Raw genomic sequence first — 17,966 nt, forward strand, 5'->3', positions numbered from 1 at the left:
CTAGGCGGGGAAAGGTCCGGCACAGCACCGGGGCTGGCTCACACCGACCCTGCCGCCGCTGCACGGCTGGAGCGGAGCTGCGCCCTCACCCCGGACCCACCGGCCTCCGCCTGCCTCACCCGGCACCGCCATTTTGCAGCGGCTCAAGCCCGCCCCGGTCCTGCCACCCCTCGGCCCCACGGGTGGGCGGCCAGCCTCCGCCCGCTGCCACTGCGCGGGGCACGGCCGCACAGGGCAGCTCCCCCCCGTACTGCTGCCCTGCCGCCGCCAGCCCCTCCACCCCACCGGGCCCGCGCCTGCGCCTCCGCCTCCGCCTCCTGCCGCCGGCCCCGCCCGGCCCCGGCGGGGCCTCACTGGAGCCCTCCCCGAGAGCGGAGGGCGGTGAGTGGCAGCGGAGAGAGGAGAGGGCCGCGGCCGATGGGCGGGACAGCGCCGCCCCCCAGGGCAGCGGGCTGCCGGCGGAGCCCCAGTCGGCGTCCGGCCGCCTCCGGAGCTGCAGGGAGGTTCGTCATCGGGGGTGCGCGGTGCTGACTTCGCCCGGCCGGGCTCGGTGAGCGTCTGGGGCGGGACCCCGCGCAGGACGGCCCGAGCTGCCGGCCCCCTCGCGGCCCCCGCTGGGGCTCCCTGGCCTTCCGCAGAGGCAGGGCCGCCCGGGCACTCTCGGACCTCGCGGGGAACGAGGCCGAACGAGCTCCGGTGCTCCCGAGCGGCTGGCGGCGGTGGGTGCGGAGTCACCGCCCGCTGGCTTGTGAACAACCCGGAGGAAAAGTTGGTGGTGCCCTTTGTAGGGCAAGCGCAGAGTGACTTTTGGGACGGGGATGTTTTTGCGAGCTGGCTGATAGCGAGGTGAGCTCCTGCTCACGGCTGTGCCGGTGCTGCCCGTTCTGGAAGCAGCCGGACCTGTCCGAGCCGCGCATCCCCCGCGGGGCGCCTCGGGCGCGGCCTGGCCGCACTCGGCGTCCCTCTTCCAAAGCGCTAAGGTCAAGTTAAAAGTGGAGGCACAGTAACTTTTGTGATTGTATAATGGTTAAAAATACTCATGCTGGTTTACCGGGAAGGTATTTTAATCTCTGTGTTTTCCGAGGGCTGTTTGAAGGTTGAACTGAACTATGTTGGTTTATTTATAACTTGATGTAGAAACATAATACAGAAACGCATTTACTTGTATCAGTAAAATATTTTCTGGTTTAGGGCAGCTTGATTTTTGCAGCCAAGTTTTCAAATTATAGTATGTTTGGCAGTGGAGACATTGCTAGTACTCTTAGCACCCTGTCATGATTTTAGCGTCCTTTGAGTGGAAGAAGTTGTTTAAGTGGTGTCTATAGTTTTGGCTATACTGCTTTCATCTTTACAAGGGCATCTTCAGATTGGTATTCTGAATTAATTCTGTGCTTATACAGAATTTAAAAATATTGTTTATTGCCAGAAATAATCTAAAATGCTCCTTGCAAATTGCTTAACTTAAGGGCAGCTGTTCTTAAGCAGCAGGAGTTGCTATGTGTTATGCTGTGGTAGTATATGCATACCTGGCTACTTTTGTCTTGTGAAAGCTAAACTTTCAGTAGGCATTTTTATGCAAGTTTGCTTTTTTAGGGAACTTCTTACTGTAGAGCAGAGATCCCCTCTTATTTTTGAGAGGACTTACAGTTAAAAGGCCCTCTGGTGTAATGCCTTTGCCTCCCTGCCATGTATTAATATTTTTTATTTTTAAGTGGGACATAAAGGTATTAAAATAGGCTAATTTTGAGTCATGGGCATTTAAGTTGATAGTGTTTAAAAAGGGTGGTGTTGCTCCTCTGATTTCCCATGCAGAGTTCTACATCTCCTCCTGCTTTGCCTTCTTATCATTATTACCTGTCTCCTGATTAGGTGATGACAGTTAACCAGGCCTTTGATACATTTTTTTCTATTATTATAGACTTGTCCATAAAAAGTTTGGGGCTAGTCTTTATTTCTAGCATGAATAAGCAGAACATTAAATTTAAAGAAGAAATTTATATGCAGCATTTACAGGATTGATTATTAGTTTTAGCATTTGTTTACACTTGTAACCCAGTTATTATTAGTTAGGAAAAAAAGCAGTCACTGTTCTGGCACAATGTTGTATATATGGTCAGACTCAGCTGTAGCTGCTCATGCTGGGAATTACTGAAGAATGTATAGATAAATCTTGAAGTTCCTACCAGCCTTCATGCTGTTTTCTAGGCTTTTTGTTTACCTAATGATACAAATACATTCAGATTTTAAGTTTTTAGTCATTGTAAATGAATAAAAATTCATTCAGTTTTACATTGTAAATCTGCTTTCTGATAATTTGTCATTATTTTCTTCTTTGGCAGCTAAAATGAATTCTGATCCTGATCCCACCTCAAGTCCCTCTCACCCCCAGCAGCATCTTGGAAGGTCCCAGCTAAATGCTGCTCCTGTGGACCATAGTGGGAACAGTCAGAGACCTGGAACATCTTCAGCAGATTCTGCAAGTTCTTCAGTTCCTGGCTACTCCCGTAGCAGGGAGAAAACGGAAAAAAAGGGTAAGTATGAAAGCAATTCTTATGCAAAATCAGCTTGCACACAATAATCTCCCAATGTTTAATGTATATGTATTCAAAACTCTGTTTAAAGACACTGTAAAGTAGGAAAATAAATTTTTCTCATATCTTTTAACCTGTTGTTGTGGAAGAGTCTTTTCTACTTCAGCTTCCTTTGTGCATATTTTTGAGTTTTCCTATCTAATTCTTCAGGTTTGTACAAAGCAATAGGAAAGAACTTTATTTGAAAAATTGATAGGGAGATTTAATTAAATTTAGCATAATAATGTTTCAATTTAATTTCTTTATTTGGTTAGAACACATGCTATAATTATAGCTTTAATATGAATTCTAATGTGGATGCATAAGATACTACTGTAATGTAGACTGATGGAATAATAAACTGGTACATGAAGCCAAAATTGAAGTTAATATTAGCAGTAAGATAAGAATATGGCTTTACAGTCGTGATACACTCTGAAAGGCAGAATGATGGGGTTCTTTCCCCCCACTTGCTGTGAAACCATTGAGTTTCAAAGATTGTGGAAACTGATAGGATGAGAGTAAGGTATTGTGCAAAATGTAGAACAAAAACCACCTGGCTCCTGTATTCACCTGCTGAGTTCCAGTTTTAATTCAGTTTCTAATCTAACACTTGTGCAAGATGGTCTTGTGCTCAAGGTCTAGCTCATCTCTTGCTCTTTAACTTCCTTCAGAATTGGACTTTTGATCATGTAACTGCTTATGTACATGCCCTTATATTCACAAATATGAGTCTCTCTATTGCAGATAGTAAGGCTATCCAAGAGTTTAATATTATTAAATGTGTGACTATCTGTGTGGCACATACTAGATGTAACTGAGCTCTGTACATAATTCAGGCCAATATTATGGCTGTGTCAGCAACTCTGTTGTTTGCATCTAATTCATAATTGACTGTTGGAACCTTCTGGGTTCCTTGTTCTAAATGAAGGAGAATTTTTTTGGATACCTGAATTTCTATCATGCCTCAGTGTTCAGTACCAATTTTGTCATCTAGTCCATTTGTAAAAGAATTGAGAGATTATGGAGATCAGACACTTCTAACATTACCTACATGGTTGCTAATTTAGAGTCAGTGCTAACAGATATGTTTTCTGTCTTCATTTTCCAGTTTTGTTTCTTAGTATGCTTCAACAAGGAAAGAATAGTAACTGTAATAGGAATATGGTATGAAGTTATCTTGGCCTTAGTTATACTATGATTTGAAAAAGCAATTCATAGGTTTCTGTTGTTGGTGCCCGCATTTATGTAAGATTCTGGAAATCAACACAATCTGTCTAGTGGTGTTTTGCACATAGGTTCTGTCAGCTGTTTTTTGCTAGCTAATTTGGAAATTTTCTTACCCTACACAAATGTTGGACTTCTAAAATCACAGGTTTTTATCTTAGTCCTGAGTATTTGCTAATGATCCCTACCTATGCAGCACTGTATTAGAGATGCTGCTTATTAAAGAGGGCTTTTGAGCACTGATGTATTTATCCTTTTCAGTTGTGACTCACTCCTGATTACTTTAAGTCTCTTCCCATTAAAATATTATGGGTGCCTGGTGCCACTGTCGTTGCCCTTCTCGTGACCTTCTTAATATACTCAAGTATTCAATGCAGCAGAATGAGCTAGCATTGTCATAGTATCTTGCTGGAATCTCTTAACAACCAAGATTTTAGTGAATTTAGATAGAAAATGTCTTCAATAATGCATACTACAGTATTTTCTTATACGGCTCGTGGTTTTAGAGTTATGCCATTTGTCATAGTGCTAACAGTTTCTAGAACTGAAAACTTCATTAAAAGAAAGGACGTTCTGGTCATCAGAAATTAAAAATAGGCATTTTAGTAGGACTTTAGAAAGAACTGCAAATAAAAATACAAATTCAAAGATGTACATGTGAAAGGAAATACAAAAAAACAAACAGAAAATTGGCACTTCAGAAATTCTCAAAATATTTAAACTGACAGAGAGGGTGTTCCTTGGAATCACTAGAGCCCTTACTGATAAATAACATTTGAGTTTCTCCCAGGTCTAGGAAAAGTAAAGGATTTGGACTCTCAGCCAGGGCATGTTGTGGTTTAGTTGTATGAAAGGAAATATGCTCTAGACCAGATGTTCTGAGAAAGGCTGCTCTAACTTCTTTCTTGGAAGATTGTGAAGTTGGGTAATTTTCAATAGTCACTATGATTGTGACTAACTCAGTGATGGAGAAGAGGACAGAAAAGACCAGCACACTAATATACAAAAAGCTGTCTCAAATCTTACTAAATATGTAGAACACTCCTCTTTAATGATGACTTAAATATCTTGCTCAAATCTAAATTACTGTAACAAATTTAAGTTTATATAATTTTTTAATAAATCAGCTATCATTTCTGTTTGAGAAGGGGAAATGTACTGTGTATATCTCAATTATTTGGAAAGGCAGTTTCAGCTCAGGACTATCTACCACATGCCCATGTGCCCTTCCCCCATAGAAGGTCACTGGTATACTGGGCTGCAATAGTTGAAACATTGCCCAACAGGTGGAAGGAGATCCTTCCCTTCCAGTCAGCACTGGAGTGCTTCACCCAGTTCTGGACTACTCAGTACAAGAGAGACATGGAAAGAGTTCAGCAAAGGGCCACAGAGATGATGAATGAGCTGCAGCATCTCTCCTGTGGAGACAGCTGAGAGAGCTGGGGCTATTCAGCCTGGGGAAAAGAAGTCTCAGGGGGGGATCTATCAATGTGCATAAATAGCTGAAGGTAGGGTGCAAAAGGGATGGAGCCATGATCTTTCCAGTAGTCCCCAACACAAGGTCCAGAGGCAGCTGGCACAAACAGGAGGTTCCCTTTGACCATCAGTAAACACTTTTGTTTTTTCTGTGAGAGTGACTGAGCAATGGCACAGGTTGTCCAGAGAGGTGATGGAGTCTGCATCATTTGAGATACTCAAAAACCACATGGACACAGCCCTGGGCAGCCAACTTAGGTGCACGTGCATGAGCAGAAGGGTTGGAACAGGTGACTCCCAGTGGTCCTTTCTAACCTCAACCATTTTACTAATTCTTGTAATGTTCTTGACACCATATCTGTATTTCTGATCTGTGCTTTTTCTTCCAGTTTTTGTTAATATACACTGTGTTTAAGGCATCAAAGTGAATGTTAAGTAATTGGTTTCCTGGAAGCATACATCACATCATCTATTCCTGCAGCATGATCCATATCTTGTAGTGTAATCCAGCAAATTAATGAATGCCTTGGCTCTGACTCAGTAAAGCACTTAAACACACACAGTATCCTCAGCAGCACAGGTACTTCCTTTGGATCAAACTGCCATTTTTTTTCTTAGCAATTTTTCAGTCTCTATTCTGCTAATGTATCATTAGGTAATGTTAGGTAATCATGTAGGTAATGTTTGTGTTATTCCTTGAATAATTTCTTTCACAATAGGAGGTAACAGTGCTTTGAGAATTTATTGAGCAAATTGAATCTGGATTTAATGAAAAAATTAATCAATCATTAGGATAATTTATAGATACAGGTTTTCTTGTGTTAAAAAAGAAAATGAGGGCATTCCTATTTCTACCCAAAACTCTTGCATTCTGCTTATGTATGGTTTTGGTTTTCCATTCCTTGTGTTTGTAGGAATGGAGTGAATGTCAATATGTTGGCTTTCATGTTTAAAAATAAATGAGGAAAAAAAATGGTAACTCTTTCAAGGATGTTCATGGACAGGGAGCTTATTAGTGAGCAAAGCATATACACTACTAATTAAGGTTCCTGAAATTTTAAAGCCCTGGAGTCATCAGTATTCATGTAAGCAAATTACAGGAGAGTTTGTTCATAGCAGGGAAGACCAGTGTGTGTTTGCTAGTGAAGTCTTTTGAAACTAAGACTCTAATCTCATAAGACACTTTCATGCCTCTGAGGTGCACAGGCCCCTCAGTTTCTGGTCCAGGTGCTACATACCCCTTTCTGGTTTCTGTGTTTCATCCACTCTGTAGAATCTCCTTCCTTCAGATACAGTTTTAAAGCAATGTGAAAAAACAGAGCTTGGATGAGAGCTCTGGAGCTCCCAACACCATATTCTCCAAGTAGGCTTAAAAATATCATTCTTGCTAGAGAAACAATTTCCTCTACTTACACGCTGAACAGAGCTTGGAAAATAAGCACTTTCAATGTTGTGACTTAGTTAGCATGTGAGTATCTGTAGTACTGCTGCTATTAATGTTTTTTGAAAGAGATGCCTGAGGCTGCAGTCAAGGTACGTGCCCTGTATTTCTGAGTTAGAAAGTAAATCTGTATGTCCCAGGAGATGCTTTGATTCAGATGAAAGGAAAGCAGAATTGAGAGACACTTTTCACAATACAGTCATGATCAGATACTTGACTGTCACATCTGGATTCAAATAACTGCTTCAATTCAGCCACAGTGATAACTTGAACTGGATGACTCTCACCCCAGGTGAACATTTATTGTGCTGGAGGTTATCTGGAAGAGTTTCCATTTCTTGTAATGCTCAAGTACATTCAAGCATGTAACATATCTTCAGTAAAAATTGACTCTGTGCCAGTCAGCAGGTAAAAGAGGTCATGCTAGGGTACTAGAGAAGCTAGGGAGAAGATGGTAATTTTTCATATGTGCATGAAACAGATAATTACATCATTCATGCACATTTGCTAGCCAGTAAGGTTGGAAAGGAGAAATTGCAAAGCTAAGTTGCAGTGCTTGAAAAAAGATCTCTTTGGTTAAGGAACTAGTTGGGGTTTTTTTGTCCATGGTTTTGCTGTAATCTCTCGTTCTAGAATTGAGAACACATGGGAAGGTGTTTGTACAGAGAGCTTTGCAGACAGGAATCAATTTATTATATTTTGTTTGTAGATATACAGAGTTCTGTGTGTACTTTGGTTATGAATGTTTTTTGTACTTCTAGGAAGAGAATTATTTTATTAATTGACTGACTTCAAATTTATAAATAGTAAAAAAAATCTTCTAAACTGTTTAGAATGCATTGCAACAATTTATAACAGTATGTCTCCAAGGCATTGCTAAATGATAGCTAACAAATAGGGAGCCTTTCTAATTTACAAATATTTTCCAAGTGTTACCCTCTTCCACTTAAGGTTATGAAGAACCTTTGCTTCAGAGCTCTATTTTAGCACTTCTGTGTCTTTACTTTTTGGCAGTTAGCTATTACAGAATAACTCTTGAGGCAAACTGAAATGTTTGTGCAAAGCTTGAAGAAATCTCAGAAAAACCTTTGATTATTTGAAGGGGAGGATTATGCCTTGAAGTATTAATTACTTAACAATTTATTTGTCAGTTTATTAATGCACCTTCAAACTTTACCTTTAAATATTCAGGCTCCTAGAAAGCTCATTTTCCAGGCATTGCTGTGGGAGAGAAAGGATTCTATCCAAACAAAAGACTGTATTTTCTGATAAAATTCTGGGACATCATTGTTGGTGCAGAGCAATGGAAATGGGCTTTTTCATGTCTGCTGCTATTGTCAGTAACATGCTGGTATTTTTACCCTATATGGGAGGAGGATTGAACACCCATTTATTTGAGGAAACATTCTCCATCTTTCTCTGTTCTACCATTTGAAATACACAAATGGGTTTTTTGGCTGATAACAAAGATACTATTACTGCTATCAATTTTTTTTTACATTCGCATGATGAACCAGATTATGGAAGGTTCCCTAGCTCAGTCTTCATCCATTTTTTCCAGGTGGATCTGGATCTGTTTATGATAAGAAAATTTCTAGCATAGTCCCAGGGTGCTGGAAGAAAGGAGGGTAAAAAGGGAAGAGCCATACTCATATTATGAATTATGTAATGAAATGGGAGTAGTCCTATAAATTCTTTGGTGTGCAGGACTTGACATTCCTTTTGTGCAAATTTATGAATTTAATCTAGTGGTTGGAGTCTTCCAATTTGGTTTCCTTCAGAAGAGATCCAGTATGTGGGTTCCATTGTGCAAACAAATCCCTGTTACAGTACAGTAGTCAAGGAGAGACTTGGAGCTGTTGTGTTGCTGGAGAGCCCCTCACAGCAGCAGCAGCCCCACTTCATTGTGAAAGTTAGAAGGTGAGACTGGGAACAGTAAACTGGCAAGTAAAGCTAATCCTTTGAAAAGTTAACATTTAGAAATCCTTAAGCCACTGGATTTGTGAATTTGCTAAAAAGTTGGAATGTTCCTTTTTTAAGAGCCCCTCTGTTTTGACAGCAAATGGACTGCTGGAATATCAATGTGGTGAAGTGCTCAAACTGCAGAATTGCTGAAATTCTATGTGCATTGTGCAGGTTGTTAGGATAACTTTCCATCTGCATCCACAAAAATATGTGGGCTTGGTGAGCTCTATGGTCTCATCTTCTCGCATTGTTTTCATTACTTTCTCCTTTCTTTTTTTGATGGAAATGGTTAATATTGATGATTATCAACTAAGAAGTGACAAAATGCTAATTTAACTCTACAGTTTTGGAACTGCAGATTTAGATTTGATCTAACCAATGTTAGATTTATCCCAGCTCATCCATAAATCAATCAGAGATGCCTGCATGGAAAAATAAGCAGGACTGGTTCATTAGTTACATATAAAATTGTTTTAATGACTTTAAAAGATCTTTGTACAGTAATAGCTATGCTAGAAAAATACAGATTTGAAGAATGGTTTTTCCTCCACTTTTAAAATTTATAGTCTATAATATCACTCTTAGTCTTCCACCTACATGATTTTTTTTAATGCTCTCCTGACAATTTATGTTCATTTTGTGGGGCTGCAGAAGTTGTTCCCAGTTTAATTTAATGCTATTTGATGACTTGAAATTGTGGTGTGGCTAAGTCTATTACCATATCTACAAATGCTTTGCTCCTCCCAGAGAAAGTAGAGTTGAGTCCTAGACTTGAACAGCTCTGTAAACAAATGTTATTCCCTTCTCTCCCATTGCTGTTAATCACATTTTAAAGTGGAATGCCTGCCAAAGTATGGTAGTATAAGAACTTGGAATTGTTCTTGGGACTACTAGGACTGTCTTAAGATCTGGCCATGGAGGTTAAAGGCATAAAAGAAAAACATGCAGTGTTCTCTTAATTGTACCAAGCCCTTACCAGTTAAAAATTCAGGAGGTTTCTGAATGGATGAAAGGAGTTAACACTCATGGATGAGCAGCTAAGCATCTAAAGTTAATAAAACCTTTTTTCAAATAGTTGATGTTTGTTGAGCAAAGTATTTCTTCTTCTCCTCCAGTCAGTTCTCTGTCATTATATTTAATATGTACAAATCATGTTTATGACATGATGCTTGATGCCAGCTTTTAAGTGGAATGTCAGTCTTTCCAGAAACTTTACTCCTACATAGTTACTGCACACAATACCACTGAGCTTTTGGAACTTGTGGAAAGTGAGTAGGAGGCTTTCTCTAGAGACTCAGGCTGGCTCTCCTGAACACTGAAAGCTCAACAATACAATCCAGTGACACAAAACAAAGCTGTTAGAACCTGCATTTACTCTTATAAAATGTATAGATCAACTTTTTCTAAAAGTATGTATTCTACCTGTGGATGAATGGAAGAGATCTGACATCTTTCACATAGGAGATGAGCTTAGGCAGTATCTGCTAACAAAAGAAATTATTTTTATTTTGCATTAATTGTGTATGCCTTTACTCCTACGGGTGTCTGAGATTCTAGAAAGCTTGTTTCATACTGAAAATAAAATCTGAAATAAAAAGCTGTGTGCTATTCCTTGAAATTGTTGAATTTGATTTTTTTATTAAGTTACCAGATTTCTGCTTACAGGAAGAACTTTTCCTGCATAAAATCCAGTGTAACACTATCAGAATTACCACCATGCACTTCCAAAAGGAACTGGATGTAATATATAGGATGTGACTCCAAAAGAAGTACCTTGTAGGGAGATTCTGCACAAAATGTTGCTCTATGCGTTTTAGTTAATATCCATGAACAGGCACCCCCATAAGCTTTCATTTTCCTTCTTTTTCTTGATTATTTATTGCTTGACAAATAGGCTTCAATTATTTACTTTGTATGTGCATGCATTCTTGTTGCCTGCTCCCTAGCCCATGCTATAAAGTTTCCTTCATACTAGCAAATGAGCTATTACTGAAAATCTACCACAAAATCCACACTATAGCTAGTGTATATAATTTGTGAAAATTTTTAAAGCAAGTTCATTCACTCTTCTAACATGAATTAACTGCTTCATGTTTGTGACAGGGTGTTTTTCTGATGGTTCAGTCATGCTTTGGGATTTGGGTTTTGTTGTTGTTTTTTGCTTTCTGTTTTCTTAAGTGCCATAATAAAACCAGATGATTACAATACAATCCTGTCATAGTTTTGAACAGTGCAGTAAGACATCTACTGACTTCATGAGAAGCTATAACATTTTCTGCCTGTACTATAGCAAAGGTAAATACTGGATGAATAAAGAACAAGACTGATGAACACTGAGGTATAGGAGAAGGATTCCATTTCAGCAGTTGTCTGAGAATGCCATTCAGTCATGCAGAGCTGAAAGAGCCAGTGCCTCAAAGTAGTCTGCAAATACAGAAGTTTTGCAGGTGGGTTGTCTTCAGCAGGTGGATGCTTGGTTTGTAAGAAACCAAATTATGCTTTTTCTTTTGTAAGAAACCAGATGATGCTAGTTCATTTTGGGTTATTTCTACCAAAGGCATTGAAATCTAGGGAACAGAACACACTTCAACGCTGCTGAATGCAAACTGAGGATGAAAAATTAGTATTAAAAACTGACTGGCTTCCAGCAAGCTGATTGTCTTTATAAATATTTATGGTGATAGTTAAGGAGATGTAGGTCCTTTGATGCACCACCCTAAATTCTTTTGGCACAGGATTCATAGCATATGTTTGACCTTTTACTGGTGATTTCTTTTTCAGCCTAATCCAATGCTGGGTTATATAGCTGCTTTTTATTTTTTTCTCTGATGAAACTTGTGGCAAAGACTGCTTTTGTGATTCTGAACTTGCCTGTAGAACAGTTGGATCCTATCTGGAAGTACTACTCAAGCATTTTTATTAATACTAAGAATGGGATAAGCTTTGCATATTGCACTTCAGAGGCATATTTTTATGGAAATTCCTAGACAAAAAAAAAAGGATAAGTAGAAATCCAGCTTCAAGTCTGATAATGGAAGTCATAGAAGAGGCTTTTTCAAATACAAATAATTCTATATCTGTCTTTTCTGTGCCATGTCAGTCTTCACCTACACATTCATTTGTTCATCTTACCTTGTGGAGCACAGTGGGAGGAGTGGAGTTTAGCAGTGAACATAGTTTATTCATGCTAGTATCCACTCACAGTAGAAGCAAGTAATTTTCCTTGTAATTGAGCCAGTACTCCCTTTCAGATTCAATTACAGTAAAACCTTCTTGCTAAAGCAGTAAAGTGATGTATGCCTGAAGCTCCAAGTACAGTGCTGTGCAATGTCACAAAGTTCAGTTCAGACATCAGTGCTCTTCATGGTATATAGAGAATTTGTTCATATGTGGGAGAAGATGTAATGTCAAAGAAGACATTCTTCACTCCCTGCTCCCACCCCAGTAATTTAGCTGGTAGAAATGCCTGGGGATGAAATCTCGTTCCATACTACTCCATCAAATGTCTCAATTACTCTGCCAGTTAATAATGTGACACTGAGGGAGATGCCTGACATCCTGTGACTTCTTATAAGTAGAAAACCCACTGAAGTTAAGTAGTGAGCTTTTGGAATAAAGCTAATGTAAACATGAAGTGCAATTTTTCTTCCTCTGGATGCCATTGAGCTTTTTCTTACACCTGAACTAGCATGGGTGTGTTCCAGTTTAGGAACGCTCATGGAAGCTGCTGTCAATACTCAGTGCTAACACTACAGATCAGTAATGGGTTTTGTCAGGTTCAAGATTCTTGTTAACTTTCTCCTGAGAATCATTTACACTGTTATTTACAGCATGCCTGTTAGAGCCAGGGGGCTTTTTCTAAATGCAGAGCTACTGCTGTCCTTAGTTTATTTTATTCAGAATGTTCTTTTGCTACTTGCAGCCTAAATGTTTTTGAAAAGCCTTTTTAAGCTCATAGAAATATTTGGCATTGGCCAAGTACTTTTAATCTGTTCATGCCCTTGAGTTCTTGTGTTTGGAAAGACACTGAATAGTTACAATATTTACCTTCTCAATTTCATTCTCCTCACTTTCTTCCTCAGGTTATAAAGCTCTGATAATAGTGTCTTATTAGTGCTGAGCTGTGTTTTTCATAAAACACTGTTACAACTCTAAGGTATTATGCTAAGTGATAATAGTTCACAACTTACCACTGTGTGTGCAGTGATAAAATGTCTTTGTGGTTTGCTGCATTTTATTTAGCCTTTTGTCACATAATTGTCATTAAATCCTTCTGCTGGTTTTACTTGAGTTTTTTGTTGTTTTTTTTCCTTAATAACACAGAATCATCGACAGATTTTGGCATCTTGGTGTTAGCCCTTTTTTCTTTCACTCATATAAATGTATTGAGCGATTTAGGCCTTATTTTATATCCCTGTGCGTCTAAACTGATAATCTTTCCCCTGGGAAAATGAAAGCTATGTTTTTCTAATCTTCATATTCTGTTTCTTAATCTCTCACTTTTCCATGTAAACTGCATTCTAATTTGTTTAGAGGACTTATGTGAGAAGCCTTGCTCCCTATCTTTAGAGATGTAAATATGAACTGGATCCACCTGTCCAAGCCAGTATATTTTTTTTTTTCCTTAATTAGGGAAAAAAATAGGTTTGTAATTTTTTTTATCCTCCTTAGTTGGAGGAACTACTTATATGAAGTTATTTATTACATGTATTTAAAATCATATCCTGTTTTTGAATGTATATTTTTCTGGGATGTAGTTGAGGTTGTTGTTGTTGCTTTCTGCCTTTTTGCTGCTCTGTTTTTTGTCTTAGTCACGTTTATTCAAACAAAAGGTTAAGGAAAAAATTCTATACATTTAAAATTCTATACCTAAACCTACAATTTGCAAGATCATTTGTAAGACTGCCTTTGCTTGGCTCACTTTGCTGGGCCACCTTGATAACAATTTTCACCTGTGTCAACTGTCAGATCTTCTCACGGAATAGTGAAATGGCTATGTATTTTTTTCTAGGTGAGTGCTCAGTAAGCTTGGAGGCGTGTTCCCACTGGGTAGGACTGAACATACTGTTTTGGTGTGCATATGGTTAGCTGTTCCTGCCTGGTTTTAGTCACTTCAGGAATACTTCCTGTACTATGAAATGGGAGGGCCGATATGGAAATCTTGTTTTGTATCTTGTCATCTCAGATCCTTTATTCTTCCCAGCATGTAGGTTTTATCCTCCTCCTACTGCACATTCCTGTCACTTCTTTTTCTGAGCCCAAATGAATGCATGAAGACATGATCATATAAATTGTGTGTGCCATACAGGTTTCCTTCATACTCTTTGTGTGAGTGTTGCTTAATGCATTAGTCTTTTGTTCAGTAGTTTCCATGAACTTTAATATTCACTTGTAAAACCTGTAATTTCTTTTAAACTTACATATTTTGTATGAATGCTTCATTGTTGCTTCCTCTCTGAGAATGTGCTTTCAGTTTTCCATTTATCCTGTTCTTACTAGGTTTTCACCTTTTCATTCAAAGCACTTAGAAGTCCCTAGCTTGTGTTTGTTTAAAAAAATTATTTGTTGTGCATGATAGCATGACTGTCATGGGGACGGCCTCCAATAACTGTGTGAACAAATAAGATCTCCAACTCAAAAGGCGTAAGAAATTGTGATCCTTTAAAATACCATTTTTTTCTTTGTTATTCCCTGTTCATGGTCTTTGATCTCTTGCTTAATCTGGAATTCAGGTGCTGTAGCTGTGACCTAAGAAGAAATCTGTGTGCACCTGGCCAAGGGTGATATTAGCAGGCAAGGGGCTAAAAGTCCGTTGAGCTGAGTAAATCCACTGCTGAGAGCTTTAATGTGTTTGTGTTGGTAGGAAAGTAAATCGACAAACGCTTTTATTATTCAGCATGCACTCTATTGATTCTTTCTGCCTGAAATAACTTTACTAGATTTTTTTGAAGGAAGGCAGTGATTCCTAGTGGTTAGAAGGACACTGAGAAAATTGAGGGTGTTCTATGTGATGGGTGTGTGTGTATGATCCACTTTGTGTGCCTATATATACAACTAAAAATCTTCCTTTACGTGAAAGGACTATTATGTGCCTTTAAAGATTTCAGAATTCAAGAATGGAAGTGTCATACGCAATGTCACTTAAAATGCTGAGGTTTTGGAAGCAGTGTTTGTCTAAAATGTATGTAAAACTTTTTTGCTAAATATATGATCAGACTCTGCAACAAGTCAGCCAACTACAGTGATGCTCACATGATGTCATTTAGTTGTGTATGTTAAGGGAATTAAAAGGGTTGGGGATCTATTGCATCTATTACTGATTTGTATTAGAATACTGGGAAGAAAATCTTGTGATAAAGTAAACCCCAGTTTACTTTATTTGTCTTTAAAGTCCTTTGCATTGAACGTATTATCTAGATTTTGTAAGTCCATTCTTCAAAACTTAGTATGAATGTTGAAGAGTTTGTTGGGTTTTAGTCTTCAATATAGTCCAAAGATGAGGTTTAGATAGATTATTTAATCTTTAATCTGTAATGGCAGCTTCCTTTTGTGATTTAAAATTTTAAGCATTGGTATCTTACAATCTCACTTGGACTAATCCCTTACCGTGGATTGACTGCCTTTTTGTCAATTTAATGGCTAAATTTCAGAGGTAAGGGACAATAATTGCATACCAGCAATGTATTAAAGAAACTGAAATGTTTCCTTTTTAAACATTTCCTATTTCTGATCAAAACCTAGCAGAAATAGTAAAAATGCCTGCCTGTGGCAGAATGAATGCTAAATTCCCATTTGAGCTTACAGCAACAAAGCTGGAATCTTACTTTATGTGACCAATGTGCCAAATAATGTATAAAGCTTCAAAAAGTAAGTAGCTATCTTTCTGTAGTATTATGACATAAATGCAGCAAAGTCAGAAATGCATCTGCATCATACTTTGCAGATCACAAATAATTTTTTTTCATTTTTTTAAATGAAACAGAAAAATTAAAATATGCAGTGTCATTTTATATCTTAAACCAAAGACTTTATCACACAAAAATAAAAAATCCAAACCCACTAAAATTTTATCAGTAATGTTATTGTTACAGTTAACTAATATGTGTTGAATGATCTATCTCTGGGAAAGTAGAATTAACTATATTGAGAACTGCTTTATAGAGCAGCCTGGTGATGAGCTAAGCTTTGTAGTCTTGAGTTCTTGGTGGCAGGGTTGGAACTACAGCAAATATTAAGTACTAATCATCCTTCTATACCCCTGCTATTAATTTCTTTTATGAATGCTATGTGCTGTCTTAAACTTTTGTGCTTTCTCTTGCCTGCTTTCATTTGAATGACTGCAGTGCTTGTGAGCCTTGAATGACTGATAGATTTCATTGGCTTGTATTAACACACTTGACACAAAACAGCTAGTGAAGTCTATTTTAATTGTCATAAAAGATATATGAAGTATTGAAAGATGAGTGTTCCTGTCTTGTGGAAATTTTTATATTCAAGACAGAGTAAAATTTGACATTAAAAAGGCATGAGTTCTTAGCAAAGCTGGAAAATAAAAGCTTCCACTGACAGCATTTCTATTGCAGTACTCTTATGTGGGAGGAATACATAAGACATTTTCTGACTAAAAACATGCTTAAGAACAAGGGTGATAAGTTACAGTCATCACTTCTTATGGTATTGTTATGGGGGGTGCGTATACTCTTGTGTAGTTGTTTGTTAAGTGTTGAGCTGACTTGAAAGACTGTGTGGCCATCCTTGTTCTAAAACACACCTTGACTGTCTTTTGGACCTTTTACCTTCAGAAACTGACCTATATACATTATGGAAAAGTAGATTGGTGATGGCAGCTGTGAAACTGGAGTCATTCATGCTTGACCTGTTTAATTATCCTCTTGGTTATCTTTTAAGCAGAGGAAGAATATTGCTGGTTACAAGAACTGTATATACTAAGATATTCTAAATTTGATCTCCACAACCTGTTCCTCCACCTTTACCCTAGAACTACAGAATCAACCCACAGGCATATTTTTAATTAACTATCTGTTATTTATATTCATAGGTCACATGTGCAAGTACATAGAATTGATAACTGGGTGGGAGAGATTGGGCAGTAGGTTGAAAATAACCGCAGAAAGTGTTTCTTTCCCCTGGCAGTCAGCTCTGTTAGAAAAAATAAGTTCAACAAGTTTCAGCAATAACACCATTTTTTTTCTCATTGAAGGAGGTAATTCACCATAAGGCTGCACATTTTTAATTTTTCTTTTTCGCCCCCATTTTTGCAAATACCATTATGTACATGTTAATCTGCAATGTAATTGCAATAAAGTAACTATAGCCTGGTGTTGTAAAACATTGCCATTTTGTTTCTTCAGCTTTCTTGAAGTACATTTTCTTATCTAACACATTCTACTGAGCAAAAAGAGCTAAACGGGGTCAGAGCTGTGCCATGCTCTTGTGTGTACAAATGGAGTTTATATGGCCATATGAGCTGCCAGAGAACTGTCTTTCTTATTAGAGCTTTTATCAGTTTAGCCAACTGCTTTCTATAGTTTGTTGTTTTTCTTATGTGTGTAAATTCCACTTAATTATTTAACATTGACTTATGAATGGTGCCTCCTATATTATCCAGAGTATCACTGAAATGTCTGTGGTGTTCTCAACATGTAGAAAACCCTGAATAGAAAAAAACAAAAGGCATTCTAATTCAGCTAATACAGAAATTTTGATGCAAAAGGATTTAAGGAATTTGAAAGCACAGGAGGAAAAAGAAAAGTACTGCTTTGCCCAGCTTGTTTCATTTGAGTGGGGTGGGTAGATAAATTTTTCACTTCTTTCAAACAATATGCTCTTTCCTGTAACTTCCTCTTTATTATTAGCAGAGATGTTTGCTGGTGTTAATGGTGCCATCTGGAAAACAGGCTTCTGACTTGTTTAGACTTCAAATTATGTTGGTTATATATCAGGGCATAATTTTGCTGGGATGCTGTTTGCCTATTTTACAATAATATTTTTACAGCTTTTTGAAAAGACCAAGTACTAAATGAAAATTATTTTTCATTATGTGCCTTGTTTAGCCAGACAACATGTTATAATCTGGCATTAGAACTTTTCCAAGTAGAACTTGGCAGACAAAACTGTGACATGGTGAAGAAGAAATCTTACTTCATGATTTGCTCTTGTTAAATACATCCATTTTAATGAAAGTGTTGACTTGTAGCCTGTTCTTCAGGAGTTCATGTGGAATGGGGTTGATTTCTTCCTTTCTGCCATCTTGTGAAGAAGAGCTG

At 38.3% G+C, this 17,966-nt stretch overlaps 1 protein-coding gene across 3 annotated transcripts in view; it reads left to right on the top strand.

Annotated features, from left to right (window-relative positions):
• The first annotated feature begins 381 nt into the window (after nucleotides 1–381).
• The window catches only part of WFS1 (wolframin ER transmembrane glycoprotein), a 32,623-nt gene continuing 15,038 nt past the window's right edge, over nucleotides 382–17,966 (top strand). The window contains exons 1-2 of one of the 3 annotated variants that reach the window (XM_053941104.1): nucleotides 382–550; nucleotides 2,340–2,531. In XM_053941104.1, coding sequence (XP_053797079.1) covers nucleotides 2,345–2,531 — 187 coding nt within the window. In that variant the 5' untranslated portion in view covers nucleotides 382–550; nucleotides 2,340–2,344. Of the gene's footprint in view, nucleotides 551–600; nucleotides 847–2,339; nucleotides 2,532–17,966 lie in introns of those variants that run through there. The other 2 variants (XM_053941106.1, XM_053941105.1) reach the window with 2 other exon arrangements.

This window comes from Vidua chalybeata, chromosome 4, assembly GCF_026979565.1.
Source record: "Vidua chalybeata isolate OUT-0048 chromosome 4, bVidCha1 merged haplotype, whole genome shotgun sequence".
Classification (NCBI taxonomy): Eukaryota; Metazoa; Chordata; class Aves; order Passeriformes; family Viduidae; genus Vidua; species Vidua chalybeata.